The sequence below is a fragment of the Dipteris shenzhenensis genome, chromosome 14 (genome assembly GCF_047967505.1).
Source record: "Dipteris shenzhenensis isolate YYH24624 ecotype China chromosome 14, Dip_SZ_1.0, whole genome shotgun sequence".
In the NCBI taxonomy this organism is placed as follows: Eukaryota; Viridiplantae; Streptophyta; class Polypodiopsida; order Gleicheniales; family Dipteridaceae; genus Dipteris; species Dipteris shenzhenensis.
The window spans coordinates 2,357,049-2,381,238 of record NC_141609.1 but is presented as its reverse complement, the minus strand read 5'-3'; the positions used below and the strand labels follow the sequence as shown (position 1 = coordinate 2,381,238).

Here is a 24,190-nt window from a genome sequence, read left to right as displayed (position 1 = left end):
ATGTTCCTTTGGGAAGGGAGACCACAAGGGAGTTCCTTCAAAATACTCGACATAATCCCTCAAATTAGTTGAGCCTCGAGTCAATCATCACTCTTAAGTGTTGTCGCTAATCAAGTAGACACCGTAATGACCCTACTGTAAGCTTGACATATGATCCTCATCATATTGGTACCGAGCAACAGGTAGTCCATCCGCATATTACTCACCCAACATCAAAGCATGAATGTAGGCAACCTTAGCCATGGCTGAATATTATTATTAGAGAAATTGACATCAAAAAGCTTAAGTCCATTGCTTCGGTGGCTATTGGAATCATTGGAGGATGTAAACTCTCTGCTAAAGAGAGGTATTAATAAAACATCCAACCCACCATGTGAGTTAAATCATGGGGTCCAAACAAGTTACATTGAAATGGCAATGCTCACAACTTGAAAAGACATCAAGATTTTTTATAGATCTGTAACAAGCCTAAATCAACCCGCTCTAGTTTGCTAGCCATGCTGATCCTTCCCCCTCCCACTCTCACTCAAAAGGGTTGTGGAGTATCCCAAGCCTTGTAGCCTTGTGGGAAAGTTCTAGAATATGTCCAAGCCATCCATAGGTGACCACGATGAGTTTTCAGCTTCCTCCTCAGGAGCTGGTGGGAAGCTCCAATGTTCCAGCAGCCTTAGAAAATGTCATGGGAATTTTCTTCACAAAATTAGAATCGATCTCCAATGTTTTCTACGTTAAAACAACGTGTTGTTTGTTAGTAGTGAAATTTTGAACTGTCTATCCCTTTCATTATCTATCTTGTCATTGAAGGTGAGGGTGACTAAAGTGGTGACTAACACATTTAAGTCAATAATCAAATAAGAGGGGGTCACTAAAAGGAGAACAATTTATAACCGTAATCTATCTCGTCATTATTTTCCTGAAGTGTGACAAGTCTTTCCACGGAAGGAGGAGGATTTGGGGGAGGAATGGAGAGAGGGTGTGGTGGGGGGGCAGAGAGGGGTGACCATCTTCAGCCCTCCATCATGTGCTGGATGTGAATGCTTGATGCTATGTCTCCCATCTATCCATGGGCATCTCTTGTAATGTGTGAAGTTTGTCTAATGATAACTCAGTTGCATTTGGCATGCCACAAACACCCTGAGAATGAAATCTGTGCTCCATCTCTCTATACTTCTACATCAAACTAATTCCAAACGAGGCCTTACAGCTGCTCACCAATGTTCTATTAAATTGTCAAAATGATAGCAGTATGCTGCCATGAAGTTGAGCTTCTTTACTAGCATATATCTGTGTCAGCACCATGTGCACCTGGCATTTGAGAGAGAGAGAGAGAGAGAGAGAGAGAGAGAGAGAGAGAGAGCAATTCAAATCTAAGACCCTCACAAACAATCTCAATGTACATTATAAATAACTGTGATATGCTGATTTGCTCACAAGCCAATCATCTCATTTCACAGGTGTCTTTCTCCACAACCATTGTCTTGTTAGCCTCAATGCCATTGATAATTTTCCCCTCTTCTTGATGTATATGGAAACCAAGGACTCCTTTTCTTTCACCACTTCCAAGACACCGTCCACAAAAGTCCAGACCACTGCCTTTGCAATCTATGCACCTGATATGAAAGCAGAAATGCCTTAGTAATAGTCATGTATGCCATTATAAAAGATAAGAAAAATTAAAGAGAGCACAAGATCAGATTCTTCATTGCCCAAAAAGATCTTCATCTGACTAGAGTAGTGTAGATACAATGCATCATCTAGAACAATCATCTCTTCCTGACTTTTTTGTTTTTGTATCCCCCAAAATCCCTGTTTTTTTTCCCAGAAGGACCTAACATATAGCAGACCCTGGATGAAAGTTTGAAAGACCTGGAATAAACAACAAAGAAAGCCCGTTGAGGCCTTAGAATATAGATTTCGGTTCAATCATCAAGTCTCTGAACATCGCTAACAGATACACAAGATTCTGCTTGTTATATGTAAGGTGAGCATTCATATGTGAAGGAATCCAGATCTCTAAGAGTGCTTCCTTGTTTACAGATATATGTACATAGAATAGAACTGTCAGAAACCTAAAACAGAAATAAAATCGGACTAGTATTGATCACATAAACTGAATTTATTAGTCAAGCAAAAAAAGAGTGGTTAAAACAACCTTAGTCCACAATTTCAGCATGTGACACGACGCATGCTGATACATGGCACTTGTGGAGAAACATGGCACCACTTGTCACTACAGGAACTCAAGTCCCCCATGAAGCCCACCATTTCCAAAGGCAGCCACCCCCCATGGCATTTTGGGCCTCAAAATCGCATGTTTGAAACAGGTCTCCTACTGCATCTATAAAAGTGTCATGTGCACGGATTGGTATCTGACGTGTACTAGGTACACAGAACTAGCTCAGGTTAGCCTGGGGAGGCTTAGAGCTAGACAGGCTTGATTCTCGGGTTGAGTGGCAAGGGTACGAACTATTTATAGGTCTTTCCTATTTTTGGCGCCGGGGCCCAAGTCTATAAAAGAGGCCCAGGGGGTTCAGTTCTCAGTGTGCAGTTGGGAGCAAGTTTCGTTCCCAGGTGCCAGGTCTGATCCTGGATTGAGTCGCGGACGCGCGCCTGCATCTTAGCGTAGCCCAAGGCCCAGTGGCAGATCCAGGGCTTCACAGCGCCACCTGGTGGTATGGGACACCAGGCTGGTTTGGATCTGATTGGGAGTTCGTGCCAGTAGCTCAGCTCGTGGCTCGGAGGGGACATCTTCTGACTCGGGATCACATCCCGTAGATGTCACGGTTGGGTGGTGAGCAGCCTGCTCAGTTCTGATGTTGTGTGTGGTTGTTTTGCAGATCAGGGGTTTCAGGAGTGCTGGGACGTGTCAGTTGGTATCAGAGCCAGCTCCTGAGGTAGGAACTTCTGATGCGGGAATTTTTGACGGATTTTTCCTCCAGGTATGCCCTAAATTTCGAAATCTGTTGCTGCGTTTTCTGCTGGGTACCTGGGTTAGCAAGGGTGGACAGATATGAGGGAAAAGGAAGTAGAAAAGGAGGGAGAGATTTCGAGATCCCTGAAAGGGCCTGTGAGAGAAGGCTGTAGGAAGTGGAGAGAGAGCAGAAAGGTAGGAGAGAGAGGCGAAAAGGCTGCAAGGGAGGTGTAGAGGTGACGCCCAGGGCAGTACAGTAACAGGCGGGTGCAAGGAGAGGCTCAAAGGGCAGCGAACAGGCTGTGTACAGCCTGCGTAGAGGGCTGTGTGCAGCCTGCGCAGAGGGTGCTTTTTTCGAAAAAGCACCCCCTCCAAAGCTAGGGGAGCTTGGCCTTTTTTGGAAGCAGAGCTTCCAAATAAGGCTGCCTTGCTCCCTATATAGATGGGGCAAGGTTCCAGCCTACCCACAAGCCTAGCCTAGAGCCTCGAAGCAGCTCCTCGAATTGCGAGCCAGCCTGCGCCAGCCTGCGTCAGCCGTACCTTACCTGTGCCAGCTCTACTTCTGCACCGTACAGCCTGCAGCAGCCGTACACTGCCTGCGCCAGCCTACGTCAGCCATCGTACGGCTCTGCATCAGCACCGTATGGATCTGTAACTGTACCGTACAACCTGCGCCAGCCTACGTCATCAGCCGTACACTGTTGCATCAGCCAACGCCATCTGTACGGTTCCCGCAGCAGCGAACCCTGCGTCAGCACCCCCTGCTCTGAGACGGTACCCGCAGATTGTATGGACGCCGTACAGTCCACGTCAGCATCTGTACGGCCCCCGTCAGAACCCATACGGCCTGCGTCAGCAGACTGTACAGCCACATCAGCAACACGGTTGCTGCAGGATTTCGCACGTGCATCCGGAAGCGGGTTCAACGAGGTCTCGGGATTCGTGGGCTTCCGATTCGCCAGGTTCCAGCATCTCTTTTCCGTCGGCATCTCTTGGGACGGTTTTCTTCCGCTCCATTCTCCTCTGTGCTTCGTTTCAGTCAGTTATTTCTCTCAGTTCGTATTCAAATCAGATTTCAGTCATGTCTGATGCTGCAAATCCCGAGTTCACCATGGGAGAGCAGGATTTGGATTACACTCCTGTGGGAGAGGAGGATCAGGGTCTCTATGATGACCTGATAACCAAAAAGGCCTTCAGTGAATTTACGACTGCTCTTGATGGCAAATTCGAGCAGGTCAATGCTAATCAATCGGGGTTGACACAGCAACTCCAGGGGATTCAGTCAACTCTCACCCTTCTGGCTAGCACTGTGCAGGCACTCACGCATGTGGATGCCATGGCTTCAGTGCTAGGCCCGAATATAACTCCAGATCCTTTTCCAGGCGACCAAAAGTCGAGAACAAAGGAGGTAGTTGACACTTGGTTACACAAGTGGCAGGTACACTTCCAATTCCACCCATATCCAGATGAGAAAAAGATCCAGCTTGCAGCAGGGTTCATGTCAGGTAAAGCCTTGCTATGGTGGAAGGAACTCCAGCCTAAGCCCGATACATGGACAGATTTTGAGGGGATCTTCAGGAAGGAGTTCCTGAAGAAGGAGGATGACTATGATATCGTTGGCAAGCTCAAGGCCCTCGATATGTCAAAATTGAACTTGACCTTTGAAGTTTATCTTCAAAGATTTAGGGATCTGCAAACCAGGGCCACTAAAATGGATCCAGTAACCTTGTTAGGTTTCTTCGTGGATGGTTTGCCAGACTCCTATAAGTTGCAGATAAAGAACAACAAGTGCACAACGTTGCAGGAGGCCATGACATATGCGCGCATATATGATGATACCATGGCCGGTGCCAAAGCAACCACAGTTACCGACACGAGTGGAAAGAACAAACGCAAGTTCTTTCAGCATACGACTGGTATTGGGGAGACGAAGTCTACGGACAACGCCTCCAAGAAAAACTTGACTCCAGCAAAGAATGGTAAAGCCCGTTTCCTTCGCACTCTGAGGCTCAAGAAAGAAGGACGATGCTTCTATTGCGAGGAGCGGGGCCACACAAAGAATGAGTGTCCTAAGCGGAAGAACCAAAAGTTGGTGCTAGGACTGAAGCTCCAGGCGGGTCCACGTACCGCAGCCAAGGGAGCGAACCAAGTCGCGATGACAGGTATTTCAGTAAATGTCATTACCTGCCGACTCTCTTGTAATTGTACTTTCAATACTTCGTTGTTTGGTTCCCATGATCTTTTCCGAGTTTATGGAGAAGTTAGGGACCAACAGGTTCACATTCTCTTTGATCCGGGCAGCTCTCACAATTTTGTTAATTACAAATTTGTGCAGAAGATGGGGCTGTCCACAGTACCTAGCGACCACACCTATGAGGTGCAGCTTCCAGTTGGGAAGCAGTTTTGCGATCGCAAGGTTGAAGCGCTTCCTATCTGGATTCAGGCCTACAAGGGAGCTCTTACATGTTATGTTATGCATCTGGAGCATGTAGACTTGTTGATCGGGATAGAGTGGTTTAAAACCCACAATATTCAGATCGGATGGACGGAGCATACGCTTTCTTTTGTAGATAAGGACACCCAATTTTGTATTCAGTGTGATAAAATTCCCTCTTCTCATGGGCCTATTGTATCTGCAATGCAGCTTCGGAATATATTAAACAATTCTCATTATGATGTCTATCAGTGTGTTTTGATTCCACTTTCTTCATTTGTTGTTTTGGTAATTAACAAGAATGAATTAAGTGTGTTTGAACACCGGGAATTGAGAATGTTGTTAGATAATTTTAAGGATGTATTCCCAGCTCAACTGCCGGAAGGTTTACCTCCAGAACGGACAGTAGATCATTGCATAGACTTAGTCCCAGGGGCTCAACCTATCAGTGTACCACCTTATAGGATGAGCCACGTAGAGGAGGATGAGTTAGCTATCCAGCTTCAGGATTACCTGAATATGGGCTATATCCGCCCAAGTAAATCACCTTGGGGTGCACCTGTCCTCTTAAGAAAGAAGAAAGATTCTTCCTGGAGAATGTGTATCGATTATAAACGATTAAATAAAGTCACAATTAAGAACCGCTATCCTTTACCTCGTTCTGATGATTTGATAGACCGTTTGGCCGGAGCGAAGTATTTCACTAAGATTGATTTGCGCACGGGTTATCATCAAATCCGTATCTATGCTAAACACATAGATAGGACCGCATTCCGGACTAGGTATGGTCATTACGAGTTCCTCGTATTACCTTTTGGTTTGACCAATGCTCCTGCTACTTTCCAGCAGATGATGAACGATTTGTTCAGGGATTTTCTGGGCAAATTTGTTGTAGTGTTCTTAGATGATATCTTGGTATATAGTAAAACGCTTAAGGATCATATAGGACACCTCCGGGTTGTCTTAGTTGTTCTAAGACAGCATAAGCTTTATGCCAAGATGAGTAAATGTGACTTCTTTATGAAGGAGATCATTTACTTAGGACACAAGATTTCTTCTGAAGGTATTAGCATTGATCTGGATCGTATCCAGAAGGTTTTAGAATGGCCTATCCCTCAGACTGTGAAACAACTTCGTTCTTTCCTAGGATTTACAATATTTCTTCGGAAGTCAGTGCATGATTATTCACATATCACGGCACCCTTGACCAACATATTGAAAGGTCGTGGACGCAGGTCTACCCAGCCGATCTCTTGGAATGATGCTATGAACAAGGCTTTTGAGACCTTGAAGTTTTCTATCAAGGAAGCACCCGTTCTTGCATTACCCGATCCTACCTGGCCTTATGTTTTAGAGGCCGATGCGAGTGATTATGCGATTGGGGCAGCTCTATTCCAAGAGGGCAGACCTGTAGCTTTTGAGAGTAAGAAGCTAGACGACACTTAATATCGTTGGCCCACACTAGAGAAGGAACTTTATGCTGTAGTGTATGCTCTTAAGGTTTGGAGACACTACTTGTATGGTTCAAAGTTCCTTGTATTGACTGATCACCAGTCAATTAAGTATGTGTGTGATGGCTCAGAATTAAGAGGAAGGAAAGCTAGATGGGCAGAGCTAATGCAGGATTTTGATTTCGAAATACGTTATCGTAAGGGTTCGTTGAATAGTGTGGCGGATGCCTTAAGTCGAGTTAAGTTTGTAAATGCTTTGTCATTTACGGAAATATCCTCAGACCTATTTCAATCCTTGAGAGGGCTATACGCAACTAATAGTCATTTCAGTTCTTATTGGCAGAGAGTCCAGGATGGGAGCTCCATGGTTGACCAGGACTCAGGGATTGTGCCATCTATGGTACAGGCGGCGGGAGGTCAGTGGATGATTAGGAACGGCTTGCTGTTCCGGAATGAAAAGATTTGTGTACCTGATGTTCTGGACCTTAAATCCAAGATTCTCTGGGAGTGTCATGATGCTCCTAGTGCTGGACATCCGGGTATACATAGGACTCTGTCTCTTGTGAAGCATACCTTTTATTGGCCTAAGATGCGTGCATTTATAGAGAACTATGTAGTAGGTTGCCGGGTTTGTCAGGTTACTAAGGCAGAACGCCTTAGAAGCGCGGGCTTATTACAGCCATTACAGATTCCAGGTAATAAATGGAAAAGTATTTCCATGGATTTTATTACTGGTTTGCCTCGAACGCGCAAGGGTCATGACTCCATTTGGGTCATAGTCGACCGTTTGACAAAAATGGCTAGGTTCTTACCTACTAGAACAACTATTTCAGCTGTTCAGCTGGCTCACGAGTTTGTGGACCACTTGTTTAAGCTGTATGGTTTGCCATCTGACGTAGTCAGTGACAGGGACTCAAAGTTTACAAGTAACTTTTGGACACTTGTATTTGAGAAGTTGGAAACTACTCTAAGTATGAGTTCCTCGGATCATGCACAATCCGATGGTAGTACAGAGAAGGTCAACCAGTTGGTTGAAGACATGCTTCGGGCATATGTATCTAAGAGACAGTCTTCATGGGAAGATTATCTACCTATGATTGAATTTGCTTACAACAGTGCAAAGCATTCTAGTACGGGTTACAGTCCTTTTATGCTTATGTACGGGTTTCAACCTAAGTCACCAGTTATGGTTGGATTAAAAGGGATTCAAAATGATGCTGCTAAGAACTTCTTGCTAGATATGCAAGAAATGTTGCAGTTTGCCAAGGAGTCTATTAGAAGTGCCCAAGATCGGGACAGATTTTATGCTAATAGACATCGTTCACCCAGAGAGTTCTCTGAAGGAACGATGGTATATTTGCGAATTCCGAAGGAATCCAAGAGCCTAAGTACTGGTTTGGTTCCGAAATTATCCCCCAGATACTGTGGTCCTTTCAAGGTCATTAAACGAATTGGACCAGTTGCATATCGATTAGAATTGCCTCCTGATGTTAAAGTACATCCAGTCTTTCATGTCAGTAGACTGAAAGAAGTCTTGGGTGCAGATGATCAACTTGTTTCTCCTCATGAGATTATAGAAGTTACAGATTTGACTTTTATTCCTCACGAACCTGAGTGTATTCTTGAATTTCGTGAAAGACAGATTCGTAATCGTACTATCACGGAATACAAGATCAAGTGGAAGGATCGTGTTGAGGAGGATGCAACATGGGAGACATTACAAAACCTCCAAAGAACATTTCCGGGTTTTTTACCGAACTCATGAGTGAGTTCTTAGAGGAGGGGGAGTATGTCATGTGCACGGATTGGTATCTGACGTGTACTAGGTACACAGAACTAGCTCAGGTTAGCCTGGGGAGGCTTAGAGCTAGACAGGCTTGATTCTCGGGTTGAGTGGCAAGGGTACGAACTATTTATAGGTCTTCCCTATTTTTGGCGCCGGGGCCCAAGTCTATAAAAGAGGCCCAGGGGGTTCAGTTCTCAGTGTGCAGTTGGGAGCAAGTTTCGTTCCCAGGTGCCAGGTCTGATCCTGGATTGAGTCGCGGACGCGCGCCTGCATCTTAGCGTAGCCCAAGGCCCAGTGGCAGATCCAGGGCTTCACAGCGCCACCTGGTGGTATGGGACACCAGGCTGGTTTGGATCTGATTGGGAGTTCGTGCCAGTAGCTCAGCTCGTGGCTCGGAGGGGACATCTTCTGACTCGGGATCACATCCCGTAGATGTCACGGTTGGGTGGTGAGCAGCCTGCTCAGTTCTGATGTTGTGTGTGGTTGTTTTGCAGATTAGGGGTTTCAGGAGTGCTGGGACGTGTCAAAAAGAGATCCCACCCCCCTCTCATTTGCACAGATTCTCTCCCCCTCCTGCTGGTGCATACACTCCTGCAGCCTCTGCTCCTACACTAGTACAGCTCCTGCAGCAGCACCTCGACTACAGCAGCAACTTCTGCATCAGCTGCTTCTGCCGCAGCCCCTCTTGCAGCAGCCCCTTCTGCAGCAGCCTCTCTTGCAGCAGCAACTCCTGCTGCAGCCTCTTCTTCTACAGCAGCTCCTCCTACAGTAGCTCTTCTCCTACAGCAGCTCCTCCTGTAGCAGCCCCTCCTGCAACCTCCTTCTCCACACACCCCTGAGCAGTAATCCCCTCTATCCAATTCTGCTCTCTCTTGTTGGTGCAACTTCCTTACGCTATGCTACTCGACACACCCTGCAGCCTCTCCTCCTATACTAGCACAGCTCCTCCAGCAGCAACCCCTCTACTACAGCAGCAACTTATGCAGCAGCAACTCGTCCTGCTGCAGCCTCTTCTTCTACAGCAGCTCCTCCTACAGTAGCTCTTCTCCTACAGCAGCTCCTCCTGCAGCAGCCCCTCCTGCAACCTTCTTCTCCACACACCCCTAAACAGCACTCCCCTCTATCAGTTGTTGGTGAGAGAGCTCCTTCTACACCAGCTCGTGTCCAGATCCACTTTGACAGTGCACGTGACCCAGTCTACATGAGCCACTTGGCCTCTGAGCTCCCGGCCCTACTCGGAGGTGACGTAGACGTCACTCGCGCTTCAGACACTTTGGTCTCTGTGGTATCAGATCTTTCCCCATGACTCCCTCACAGGTCCCAGATGGGAGGATGCCTCAGAACCCTTTGTTTGATGACGAGTGCAGAGAGATGAGAGCTCACCTCACACGTGAGCGAGAGCAAGCTTTGGGACATCATATGATATAAATTGAGGCACAATGGATCTCATGCCGTGTGGCACGACGAAAGAAGCGGGCTTTCCTCCCACGCAGACTGGATGAGGTGATCAGATCCTTTCGAGGGAGGGACCCCACTATTGGTTGGGGGCTCATAAAAGAAGGGAAACTGCCTATCCCCATTACAGATCCGGGCATTGGCACACCTATGCATGCTCACTCTATGATGTCCCAAGCCACAGACTGCTGGATATGTCATCTATACCCAGGCCCACCACATGCCATTTGTTCACTACACAGAATGTGCGCGCCGCACTCTGCGACTTCACATTCGGAGATCGCCAAATCATGAGGGGCTACGTACTGAGCATTTTGCACATGGACAAGAGATCCTCGCCCCAGTTCTAACACAGCCGCTCAACCATTTTGTATGTCATGGCTTCCCACCTACATGGAGCACCACCACCATTGTACCGATACATAAGGCAGGAGACCCCATGGATATCGGGAACTACCGCACCCTCATGATTGGCCATACTTTGGTCAAGATATATGGATCGGTATTTGAGTGAGAGATCAGCAGCCACACGAAACGCCATGGGCAGTGGGCTCTTGGGCAAGCGGGCTATCATTGAGGAGGCGAAGTCCAGATGACAGAAAGTCTACGCTTGCTTTGTAGACTTTCGAAAGGCTTTCGACACTGTTCCATGGTCCCACTTGATCAGGAGCTGCAACTCCCAGAGATCATGATTTGGGGGGTGATGAGCCTAGAAGAGTCCGTCAGAGGGAGAGTTCACGCTCCAGGAGGTCTATCAGATTGGGGAATGAAACAAGGCTGCCCCCTCTCACCGACTCTCTTCAGACTCTACATTGATGAGATCACGTCAGTTATAGACCGCCTAGGAGGTGAGGGCTCACTACTGACTGACTTAATGGTGCAGATATTGCTATATGCAAATGACATAGTACTCATATCATCCACAAAAGAGGGGCTGCAAAAACACTTGGGGGCTCTAGAGGTGTTTTAGAGAGAGAGAGAGACCTGAGAGTTAACCTTGGGTTATGATCTTCAACACCTCACGAGTAGTGCTTCACCGAGGAAAAACCAAGGTTATGTTCTTCAACACCTTGTGAGTAGTGCTTCACTGACATAGCTTCACTTACCGCGGTGCCCCAGTGGAGATAGTACAGTCATACACTTATCTTGGAGCAATCTTCATAGGGCCAGTCTTTACGATGACCCATGCAGCCAGAGCACGACACACACGAGGGCAGGCCGCTTTGGCCCAACTAGAGAGGCAGGGATTTTCAGTCATACACTTATTTGGGAGCAATCTTCATAGGGCCAGTCTTTACAATGACCCATGCAGCCAGAGCACGACACACACGAGGGCAGGCCGCTTTGGCTCAACTAGAGGTAGGGCTTTTAGGCACACTTCTAGGACCCATCGACGAAGGGCTGGCTTTTTGACACGCTAGTGAGGCCAACGGCTAAGTATGCAGCGCCCATTTGGGGGTATGATCTTTCAGCAGTAGAGTGGAAGAGATTCGAGAGGTTACAGATCATCATGGGGTCCAAGATGATTCACAGTAAGCCTTCGGTCCCTCATTAGATCATACAGGCAGAGTTCGCCATGACACCTCTCTAGGTTGATGCCGTCTTCCAGACTGTGACATTTCATGGGCCTTACCTCCATGGAGACTATTGAGACTAACACTAGAGTCATCCATACGCCTGGTAGAGAGCAGCTGTTGACACAGCATGGTATGCACAGATTTCCACATGGCTTGATGGACATGGGATCTAGATGGACCGGATTCCTCCCATTTAGTATAGCATGGATGCACCACCTGAGCTGATCCCGTAAGATGAGATCAACCGTATCATTCAGTTGGACCTCCTTCAGCTTCGGACTTCAGGGGGAGATCAGGAGCTTCCTACCAAGACTCGGTTTTATCATGACCACTTCTTGAGGATATCGAAATATGGCCTCATCATCAAACCCCAGTACCTCGAGGATAGGAGAGTCTCGCATGCACTGAGGATTGCCATAGGATAGTTGTGAGTTTCATAGGGATTGAGACAAGGAGAGTTGTGGGCATACCCAGAGAGCAACGAATATGCAGACTCTGCACGATGGGAGTGGTCGAGACAGAGGAACACTTTCTATGTGTTCGTCCTATCTATTATGAGATTCGGGGACATTACCACTGCCTCTTCCAAGAGGGCCATGGTTTTGGTCCACTTAATGCGGTTGATCCACTTCCCTGACCACGTTTGCATTGGACTCTACCTGCTCGAGATGCAACGACATAGAGAGACACTGGTGCGCCAGATCAGAGAGCAGCAGAGGGTGGCCATGCCATAGTATACTGAGCTCAGCCGAGACACGTGTTACAGATTTCTATGCACCTCAGTCAGCCCCAGATGAGGTCGAGGAGGATGAGCTAGACGAGATGAGGGACTATGGGTCAGCAGTGGGAGCCGCCGCTGGGAGCCGCCGCTGTGCCGATACCAGGCGAGGGACAAAGAGACCACAAGTTCTCCTCGGAGGGAACTGTCAGAGGCAAGACATCACTCTTGATGTAGCTCACCAGATACAGAGATCAAGGAGACCATGCCTCCCACCACCACATGTGATGGCCCGACAAACACAGATTTGGGAGATCTTCGCATCTAACCAAAGAACCATCATGGAGCTCGGATACATGGAGCCTCATATGGTACCCGGAGCATTATCTCTGAGCACCTGATACTTTGAGGATTTTGATGCTATTTGCTATTTTGTTGTTACGAATCTCTAGCACTATAGCACTCAACAAGGGCCTTAGCAAGCCCTTTGCTTCAGCCCGTAGCGGCTTGTATGAGTTATTTTTGTAATGCTCTTTGTCTCATAGGCCCGCCAGGCCTCACGTAGACGTTAATATATCTTTCTTCTTTCTTTCTCCTTCCATTTCTGCAGTTTGGTTCTTGTGTGTGCGCTCTCTTTTCGTTCACTTTCTGTTGCACTCTCACAGCAATTTCAACAGTTAGAGCAAACTGGCTCCATGTCAGCCTACACCTCCCATTCACCACACTAGTAATGGAGATCAATGGCTTAACTGAGGCTGATAGGCTGCATGCCTTCATCTCAAGACTTAATCCCACGTTACATACTGATATCCTCAAGGCCAATCTCTCAACCACTACAGAAGCTATTCCCTATACAGAGTGGATCATTGATCTCCAAGGGTCACCCCGATGTGGTTTTACACAACAAGACCCTACCTCAGCTAGTACTTCTCGCTTAAAGTACACCAACAAATCCTCACAGAACCCTACCTCAACTCGTAATTCTCACTCAAAGGAAGGATGCCAACACATCCCAACAGAGACTCCAAAATCAAGATCTCGAACAAATCAAGATCCAAATAAATTTGGACAATCTTATTCACACGAATAACAAAAGTGTCCTTTCTAGAACCACGCTTCTCCTTCTTTGAATTGACGCTCACATAGCAATGATCGGACCCAATACTCTAAAGGTGCAACTACCAAACCCGACAACCTCACGGATCTTCTTACAAACAATTGTGTACCATCTGCACTAGCAATCATAGATGGGTAGACTTCTGAAAGACCCAAGTAAAATTCCAATATGGAATCATGTTACCATACTCAAGAGAAGATGCACTCACTAGCAATCATAGATGGGTAGACTTCTCAAAGACCCAAGTAAAATTCCAATATGGAATCATGTTACCATACTCGAGAAGATGCACCTCCTTCACAAGATAAAACAGGCAAGGCACCTCGAGTAGCCCATACTATACACATGAGCTCGCTAACAATTCTGAAGCTTACTCTGCAACACAGGTTCTATGTTTACAAGGATCAACCCATAGTAATCTAGTGACCATTCTAATCAACAATGGCCGCTCCAATAACTTTCTTGTCAATTATTGGGTGCAAAGTCTTAAATTGCACACAAGCCCAAGTCAAGGAAGTTATCAAATTGAACTTGCCAATAGAACAACATTCTTGTGCAACGCAAGAGACAAACACTTGTCTCTTTGTATCCAACAATACAAGGACAAGCTAAATTTCGACATCATACCCTTGTCCGAATATTATGTCATTCTTGGACAACGATCGCTCTACAACTACAATCCTTTAACTAGTTTTTTCAATCATGCACTCTAGTTTGTCCACAATAATAAAGTTAATAAGTTAGCCGTCTCTAGGGACAATCCTTCTACACAAGTTGTCTCTTAATTACATGTAAAGAACCAGATTTGCAAATGACATGTGCGAATTGCATTCTACTAGCTACCTCTTGATGAGACATTTGAGAAGGATTCTCTTGAGTGTTTGAACCGACGACTTCCCCAACCCTATCTAGATATATTTCAAAAGGAGTTACCACCTCGATTACCCATGGACCACGCAATTGAGGTAATATCAAGCAATACTCTACCGTTAAGGCCTTTCTAATTTCAAGCAGAATTCCACTGTCACGGCCTCTCTATCGGGTTTCCTTACTCAACACAACAAAAGTTAAGGACGAGTCACGGATTAACTCGACTAAGATAGCATTTAGTTCTCTAGTGCTAACAAATCTGATGCTACTTAGGAGACAAATGAGGATATGTATTAGTATCCTAACATCTTGCATCATCACTTTCACCATCAAATATGATTTCATTATACAACAGTTCATCTCATGTTATCAGACATACGAGTCGCTTCCCATGAGGCACAACCGTTCACAAGAGCTACAATCAGATAGACAGTCGCTTCCCATGAGGCACAACCCTTCACAAGAGCTACAATCAAGAGCTACAACTCTTCCAAAGAGGCATACACTTATAAGGCATTGTAATTTACCCTCTCATCAAGGGTTGCACCTTGCACAAGAGGTACACACCTCTTCATGCATACACCCTTTGGAGCACACACCTTGTCATGAGTGGCTCTTCACTCTCTATAGAGAGGCCTCATTGTATAGATCAAATACTTCAGACATTCTATGCAATACAGATATTCTTTTCTCTACTATACTATGTTCCAAAGTAGGATGAACTCACCACTTTGGCCATTCACCCTTTGGAAGCATTGTCAACTCTACAAAATTTGTTCGACCTGCCAAAAGCCACAATAAAAAACAATTAAGTGTTGACTACATTAGATAGGGAGAAGTAAGCTATCTCATATACTCAAACAGAATATGTAATTGGACTCCATAGCCAATTTTACCATACCACTATTCAAATTGCAATACAAAAAGTACATATTATACCTTCGTAAGACTAGAATATATCCAACCACACACACACTTTTTTTTGGGGAAAGAGAGATTTCATTCAGAAAATGTACATTTATAGCTGTCCAAGTGGGACAATTACTACTCAAAACTAGAAACAATAATAAAAAACCTTCCAACTGGGCCTGAGTAAGGTCTCCATAGGAATGAGCATCTTGAAAAGACCGCAACAAAGAAGGTCGAAAATAGGGAAAGACATCGACGAAAGAGTGCTCATACAGTGCACACTTTTTTTTGGGGTGAAATCCAGTTGTCATTATATTACAAAGAACAATCCCAAGAAAAGAACAAGCGCGCGCGCGCACACACACACACACACACACTATACACACACACACATGCACAAATCACAAGGGTAAGGGCACCCTCAAAGTGGATTCATTATATACTTGCTCAGTGCCATGCACACAGCACAAATCTGATACCCCCTTGTCCACAACTTAGTTTGCTGTTATTACCTCTTGTGCAAGCTGCTTTCTTCTACAACCAACATTCAAGTGCCATGCTATTTCCTCCCTCACTCCTCCTTCGTCCCCCTCCTTAATCTACTTCGACTCCCTGCTCCCTTGCCTATTCATTCACTATGTACTCTCTCTCATCTGAGTCAGTTGCCAGAGAGGGCCACGCACGATCAAGGTCCGTTCCATATCAGCCCTCCTCAGAGGTGACCGCCAAAGACGAGGAGTCACCCTTGATGTAGCCCTTCGGATACAGAGATCGAGGAGACCACGCCCTCCACCGCATTGAGAGACAGCTCGACAGACACAGATACGAGAGCTTCTCACATCTCATCAGAGAGCCACTAGTTTACCTCGATATATGGAACCCGGGCATGTACTAGGAGCGTTAGCCCTGAGCACCTGACACTGATATTTTGCTACTTCTACTATTTTGCTCACTAGCTTAGCACTTTAGCTTTCAGCAAGGGCCTTAGTGGCTTGTAAGAGTTACCTTTTGGCTTTGCATTTGTCTCACAGGCCGCGAGGCCTCCTGCAGACGTTAATACATCTTTCTTTCTCACAGAAACCACACTATGCCACTCCTACGCATGCATGTTGTATGCCATTCCTCACCAACCATCACTTGACCTCTCATACCTAACCCATGCTACTGGTGCCTCAGCAACATAGGAGTGATTGGGAGTGAGCTATTGGCCCAGGAAGGAAGGTTGTAAGCTGCAGGCAGGGAGAAGGCCAAGTTAAAGAAGGCAGGTTGCAATAAGGAACAGCTATGAATGCACATTCTTCCTAATGAAAGTTTCTTTTACAAAAAAAAAGGTGGTATACACAAGGATCATAACCAAGAGGCAGAAGAAGAGCAGTTGTGACTGGATCCTTCCATTGACAAAACTATCGCCAAACCATTTGCCTACTATGACCAATCTTGATAGTACATGGCCCATGATTCTGAACCAATCAGCCTTGCTCGTGCACATGCTCCAAGGGCTAGAAAATAGAGTCCTAGTCTCTAAAAATCTACAAAGAGGAGGTTGAGTTCAAGGATGCAAAATAGAGGCATAGAGGAGGCCAAGTTGGACTGTTGGAAAGGTCACCTCCTCATCTGTAAGCCCCCAAATGAGGAGAGCATGGGGGAGGGAGACCTAGGGCAATGTATGCCCAGAGAAAGGGAACAACCACTGTACGGATCAGTACGGGCTGCTGCAGGGTACTGTACGGAAGGTGTGCAGGGTGCGCCAAGGTCCGGACAAGGGCTGAGCAGAGGCAGATCAGCAGAAGCATGGAGTCGCACTGTTGCAGCAGGTATTGGGCAGGTCTATAGCCTGCGAGCAGGGCTGGCAGGTGGCGGGGTAGGCAGTCCAAAGGGGCTGGGCCCTGCATGGAACAAAGGGCCAGCAAAGGGCCCTAAATAGGGCTGGATAGGCAGCCAACCAGCCAACCAACTGGTCGGTTGGTTAGGGCTGCTACAGACCAGCCAGTCGGCCCAATTAGGGCTGGCTGGTCGGTTGGTTCTGGGAGGGCCTTTGTGCCCTCATAACTCATTCTCTGGAGCAGCCAACCACCAGCAGATTGAAGCAGTAGGAGGACCTTCCTTGGGCCTACATCCAGGAGGTGAAGGAGGCACATAGAAGCTGCAGACAAAGCTGAGAAAGGGCTGCCTACCTAGGCTGATCTACAGGCAGTAAGGTAGAGAGAACCATTTTGGACAAAAAGTCTACAGACGCTCGAGGTGGAGCACGCGGGCTCGAGTCTAGAGATAGCCAGCAGATAGGAGAAGTACCTTGTGGTAAGATCAGAGGACCACACCATTGGTGGGACTTTGGATCTATCTCTTTTGTATTGTGTCCATAGCTTTGGATGGAAATATATTATTTTGGTGGTTTCTCTATCTGGTTGGTTCATTGTCTATTGATGAGTCTGCACATCTATTCTATGCACATAAGTTGAAGATGTTTGTGATTCCACACCCCACACCACACTGTGTGAGCTCCTGGGCTATTCTATCAGTCTTCCGCTGTGCGTACCCTCTGTTGGGTCATTTCTAACAGGACAATGGCGAGACGAGGCCAAGTTTGACGTGTCCTCTTGGGAGGAGGCCATGGAGGAACTACCAGTGGAAAGCCCAATAGATATGGATGCTGACGGAGTGGATGCATGTAGAGGCTCGATAGATGTACTCTCATGTACCTGTGATGTCGATGGAGCATGCTCATGAGTCATGCTTCACTTGCTATGAGCTTAACAAACCCAAACCCTCCACATCTCCGATATTTGAATGGGATGTGTAATTGTTGCCTCTATGGCTTCCTTTTGCTGCTCCATCAACACATTAACTTTAACAATCTGATCTGTGACAGTAGAATGGAGGAGGGATCGAATCTCAGCATATCTAGACAGGATACCTCCCTATGCCAAGAAGATCTCCTCGAGAGTGGCATGACAACTCTTGGTATCATGGCCTCCCTCCCATAAAAGGTGTACTCGAACTCGAGGGGCTATTTCAATCGATGTCTCTGCACAATACTTGCATACCATCTTCTTCGTGCTAGATGTGTCATATCTCTTTATGAAGACGGTATCTTGCCATACATCACGCCTTGTACTTCCCTTGGGAGCATGGTATGGGATGAAGAAGGCTGATTCCTGAAACGAAGGGAAAGAACTCAAAAAATGAGATCTAGAATGAACTTAGAAGCAAGTAGAGTTGCAATGTGCAACTTGAAGGGAAAGCAAGTGCAGGATTGCATGCCCAAATGGAGAGGCTGCTATAGAGAACTAGCTAACTATGAGAACAGCTAGGCCAGGCTTCCAAAAGCCCCCAAGTGATCAGTAACTGCAGCCTATAATATCGGAGAGGACTTTAGAAGGGATGGCAAGGGAAGTAGAGAAAGGAGATGGAAGCTAGCTGCTGGCTAGAGGCTGGAGCAGAGAAAGAGGCGCAGGAAGAACAGACAAACAGGGCACGGCAAAAGAGGCATGGTGAGGATTCTTAGGCACAAACGGTTCAAGGAAACGGTGCCGTTTTGGCTGTTTTGGTGAAATGCTTCAAACGGATAAAACGTGTTTTTTGGCTACCCTGCATAGCCTACAAATTTGCTTCTCTCTATGGCTCTCCATGACTAAATCCCAGCTAGTGGGACTAGACCCAAAGTAGGTTGGAAACTCTTGGTTTCCCTCCCAAGTCCATGGCGTAAAGAGCTGGAGTAGATCCAACCATAATGATTTGATTGATCTCATCTCATTTTATCAAAGAGGGTAGTAGGATACCCACACTCTATTGAAAAGGTGGGAGTCGATCCATTTGAATACCCCTAAGTGGAAAACTATTTATATATGTGTGCATACAGGCCGTTCTAACCCCTATGTCCACTAGTCGTATGGATGACTCTAGTACCAATCTCGGTAGGCTCCATCTAGGCAAGGCCCAAACTTGATGAAGATATGTCACTGTCTAAAAAATGCCATCGATCTGGAGTGCAGTCATGGAAAACTTTGCCTGTACTATAGCTTATAAGATGGGGGATTGAGGGCTTGCTCCGAATCACCTGGGACCCCATGATCACCTATAGCCTCTAAAATCTCCTCCACACATAGACTTTCTAAGATCTCGAAGTAATCTCTCTCTAGTACAAACTTGTAAAACCATGTCAAAAGCCTTATGAAAGTCTACAAAGCAAGCATAGACTTTCTAAGATCTCAATCTAATCTCTCTCTGTAAATCTTGGCCCATGTGTGGCCAATCATGAGTGCAGTAATTTGCATTGTCTATGGGATTGCATGCTTGGTGTATCGGTATTATGATGGTGATACTCCATGGCATACAACATGGTTGGGCATCTATGCTAGGATCGGGGCCAAGACCTTCCATCCATGTGTGAAGTGCTCCGTCTAAAACCCCCATGGTCCTCTTCTCTCCTGTTATAGAGTCAGCGTAATACAGCCATAATATTCCATGTGGTAAACAAGGTGGATGTGGTGGGACTAGGGCAGGGAGGCATATCAAGTGGTGCCTAGACTAGAGCAATATTGGGCTCTCCCCATTGAAAGGAGCGAATGACCTAGGAAAGCCCGCCTCCGGCGTGTAAGACAACGTGAGACCCATTGTCCCTTGCACATCATCAAATGCCCCAAAGCCTACTCACATATAAGGTGGATACAAGAGTGTCTGAGGTGGCATGGACGAGATCTGCATCATTTCAAAGGGAGATTGATAGCTCACGAGATAGGTGACTCGCATAGGTTGCATCGAAGGCATGCTCAAAGTGTATCTTGATCTGGGTGGGAGCAACAGAGATGATGAATGTCAAGTAGGAGTGATCAACGCCGATTTGTTTGGGGGGGGGGGGGGAGGGGCTGTAAGATCATGTACATGTGAAATTCTACCTTTTTCATTTGTAGCCTACATAGTCTGTTTGAAAGAGTACCATTGATACTATCATTTCTCTTCACCTCTTTGGAGTTGATTGCAAGCCAAAAAGAGGGAGGGGACGATTGGAGCTGGCTGATGGAGGATGGAAATGGTGATGGAGGTGATTGGTACTCCCATCTATTGGGTCTATCCCAAAAGCCTTTCGACTAGGCAACATCCATGTCATCTGAGTTCCCCCCTCTAAGCTCAAAAAGGGACGAGATGGGCCTCTTGGATCTTGGCCTCCAGACAAAAGCCAACCATGCCCCTATATTGCCAACTGACGAAAAATTTGATGTTGGGAAGGACTTCTATCACTTTCCAACATAACGAGCTGGTTGAATCCCCCCAACGAGGCGGTCAAAGCTACCGAGCAGGGTAGGGAGGACATGAAGGAAGAGGTGCTGCTGTAAAAATCATATTTGATTTTATTGAATACGGTAACGGCCACTCTGTTAGAAATCGACCAACAAAGGGTACGCATAGTGAAAGACTGATAGAATAGCCCAGGAGCTTACACAGTGTGTGTGGGAAGTGTGGAATCATGAACTTCTTTACTTAATGCGCATAGAGATGTGCAGACTCATCAATAGACAATGATCCAGCCAGATATAGAAACCACCAAAACAATATATTTCCGTCCAAAGCTATGCACACAATACAAAAGAGATAGATCCAAAGTCCCACCAGAGCGTGGTCCTTTGATCTTACCACAAGGTACTTCTACTATTTGCCGGATATCTCTAGACTTGAGCCCGCGTGCTTCACCTCAAGCGTATGTAGACTCTTCGTCCCAATCCCTTTCACCTTGCTGTCCGGAAGCCAGCCTAGGTGGGCAGCCCTTTCTCAGCTTTGTCTGCAGTCTATGATGTACCTCCTTCACCTCCAGAAGATAGGCCCAAGGTAGGCCTTCCTGCTGCTCCAATCTACTGACTTCTAGCTGCTCCAAGTGATAAATTAGGCATGGGTTAACGGGCCTCCAATGTTGTGCTAAAGTGATGCATACCCATTTGAGGGCACACTCCATAACTTTTTTTTGATTTGTTAAAACGGACTGAAAATTTGGAATCCAAACTAGTGTGACTACTGCATGGTGGTCTTAAAACATTGATAGTTGTTATTGGTATCTAGATGCACCTAAAATGGAACAAGTTGAAAAAGTGCAATTTGTGCATGTGCAAAGATCTTTTAATAAATCCAACACTATTTACAATTTTGAATTGTTTCCATGCACTTACTTGCTATATGGCTCATAAGCACGCCAAAGGTCATTGCATTTCATAATACACAGCATCCCATTTCATCCTGCAAAGTTGCTCGCCATTCCGAGGAGGTGGTTTGACAGAGTTCCGAATGTCTGTGTCAATGGCCATTTGCTTCTTTGTTTTGCCATTTCCATCGTGGATTAGATCTCCCACTTCAGGCATCCATTTGCAACTCCGTCTATTCCATTGGATCCGGGATGGTCCAAAACCTTTACCTGCACATTCCATTCTGATTCCATGAAGGTTTGAAGGCGTGGTGAATGTCTGTGTCGTCATGTTTCTCTACTATAAGAAATTTCTCCAAACTTCCAAGACCTTCAAGATGGATGCCACATGGCAAATAAGGGTGACCCCCTTAAGTCAATTTTCCTTTTTTCAAAGTCAAATGCATGGTTGAGACCATTACCGGATGGGATTTTGGAGTTGCTGCTGGTCAGTGATTGGTCATCCTGCCCCCTCTGGCGTATATAATGTGCCCCTTCTGGGGCTCAAAACAAGGGTCCTCTTGGCCCACAAAACTAAGGTGCGAGTCCTCATTTCCATGCAGGGGCCCAGCCCCTAGATCTGCCCCAACCAGGGCCTGGTTGGCTGGCCCTTACCAACCCAACCAGCCCTCCTTTCTGGCCGACCAGGCTGCTGGTAACCCTAGCCAGGTTGCACCACATACAGGGCCTGCGACAGGTTGTTTTCCTGTCCACACCCACAGCCATGTGGCTCGCCATATAAGTGCATGTACCTCGGGATGCCCCGCCATCTTATGCTGCTCCAGATCTGCCTCTTCCAAGTCAGATCCATGTCATGTATGCATTGCCATCTGCCAATGGTCTTCACGCCATGTGTTGGAGCTACTTTGATGCGTCCGGGTACTTTTCTTTTCCTCTCTAATCTCTGCCCTCATGGCAGCCACAGTGCTGCCCATGTGGCCTTCCATCAGTTCCCAGGGCCGACCCCCCCATGCTCTCCTCATATGGGGGCTTTCAGATGGGGAGGTGACCTTTCCAACACTCAGCCAAAAACTAAGCCTACACACTAAAAGTTTCTTTCTCAATTTTATGATTGTTTCTTAGAGGATTTACCACCCGGATTACCACGTCCTCGACCTGAAGATCATAGGATAGAAATCCTACTGGGTAATAGTCCACCCTGTAAGGCTCCTTATAGAATCAATCAGTTATAACAAAAGGGAATTCAAAAGCAAGTGGAGGAATTAATACAGAGAGGATTGATAAGACCCAGTAGTTCACCTTATGGGACACCTATCTTGTTGGTCAAAAAGAAAAATGAAACCTCTCGAATGTGCATAGCCTACCGTGCACTAAACAAAATCATAGTGAAGAACAAATATCCAATCCCTAGGATTGATGATCTTTTAGACAAATTGAAAGGAGCCAAGATCTTTAGTAAGATCGATCTTAAATCCAGCTATCATCAAGTTCGCATGGTAGAAGAGAATATATACAAGACTGCCTTTCGAACTCAAACGGGAGATTATGAATTCCTAGTTATGCCTTTGGGCTGACTAATGCTCCAGCTACTTTCAGTAGCATGATGAATTGAATCTTTCTTAAACACCAAGATTGTGTGGTAGTATTCTTCGATGATATTCTAGTGTTTAGCAAAGACATTGAGAAGCATAAGGAACATCTAAAGTTAGTCTTTTCACTTTTGAAAAAAAATCAATTGTACATAAATCTTGAAAAGAGTAGTTTCTTTCAAGATCAGACAGAGTATTTGGGTCACATAGTCTTTGCCGATGGAATTCGAGTAGATCCAAAGAAGATCGAATGTATCGTCACATGGCCTAAACCCCAAGATATTCATGAATTAAGATAATTTTTGGGATTGTGTAGCTTCTATAGGAAGTTTGTCAAGAATTTCGCATTCCCATTGACAAATCTTCTTAAAAAAGCTAAACATTTCTTATGGACCGAGCGTCAAGATAAATCCTTTGCAGCTTTTAAAGAAGCTTTCACGTTGCAACTACCAGATTTCTCTAGACCATTCTTTGTAGTTGTAACCGATGCTAGTCGATATGGAATTGGAGCCGTGCTTATGCAAGATGGACATCCTATAGCATATGAGAGCCAAAAATTAAAACTAGCAGAATGCAGCCCCTAGGCCCCCTCTAGTGGGGCCTTTTTAAAACTCCACCAAAGACCAACTTCAAAACTAAGGGCATTTTGCCCCCTTTCTGGTCCAAACCACAAAATCACCCCCAAGGCACAATTTCTAGGGGTTCTAGCACATCAAGCAACCCTTGACCATGCTCTTTGTTTTCCCAGGGTCTTGCCCATATGCAGGCGCCAGAAATCACACCCTCGTGACATTAGTCTCTCAAGTCTATTAATGACTCCCATGTTTGCTTCCTGTTTTGAGCCCTGTTAGGGGCATATAAGGAGATAATAGAGAACTTTAAGAACACACTGAAGGGAAACCCATCTATTTTGAGCTTCAATAGTTACCTGTAGAATACCTTCAATATAGTGAGATAAGACTCCTAGAGTTGTGCCTCCTTTACCATCCTCCTGACTAGAAAAATACCAATTTCTTCTTCTGTCTATTGTTTTGAGTCTATTTTCTAAAACTGAGCCAGAGACTGAAACCAAAAGGGAAACCTTCCACACAAATCCACCACTTTATTCAATTGGAGAAGAACACAATCACACATTGATAGCGACAAGCAGACTGGGTACAATCTTCCCCCCCTAGATGAGTGGCTCACGCTTCCTCATCTAGAGTATTTATAATATTTCATTAAAGTACAAGGAGACAAAATT

At 46.0% G+C, this 24,190-nt stretch overlaps 1 protein-coding gene across 2 annotated transcripts in view; it reads right to left on the bottom strand.

Annotated features, from left to right (window-relative positions):
* Positions 1–977: 977 nt before the first annotated feature.
* ENA (DnaJ/Hsp40 cysteine-rich domain superfamily protein) overlaps positions 978–24,190 on the bottom strand; it is a 36,939-nt gene continuing 13,726 nt past the window's right edge. The window contains exons 3-4 of one of the 2 annotated variants that reach the window (XM_087385138.1): positions 15,047–15,101; positions 978–1,610 (exon numbers count right to left, since the gene is read on the bottom strand). In XM_087385138.1, coding sequence (XP_087241264.1) covers positions 1,439–1,610; positions 15,047–15,101 — 227 coding nt within the window. In that variant the 3' untranslated portion in view covers positions 978–1,438. Of the gene's footprint in view, positions 1,611–1,729; positions 1,867–15,046; positions 15,102–24,190 lie in introns of those variants that run through there. The other variant, XM_087385139.1, reaches the window with a different exon arrangement.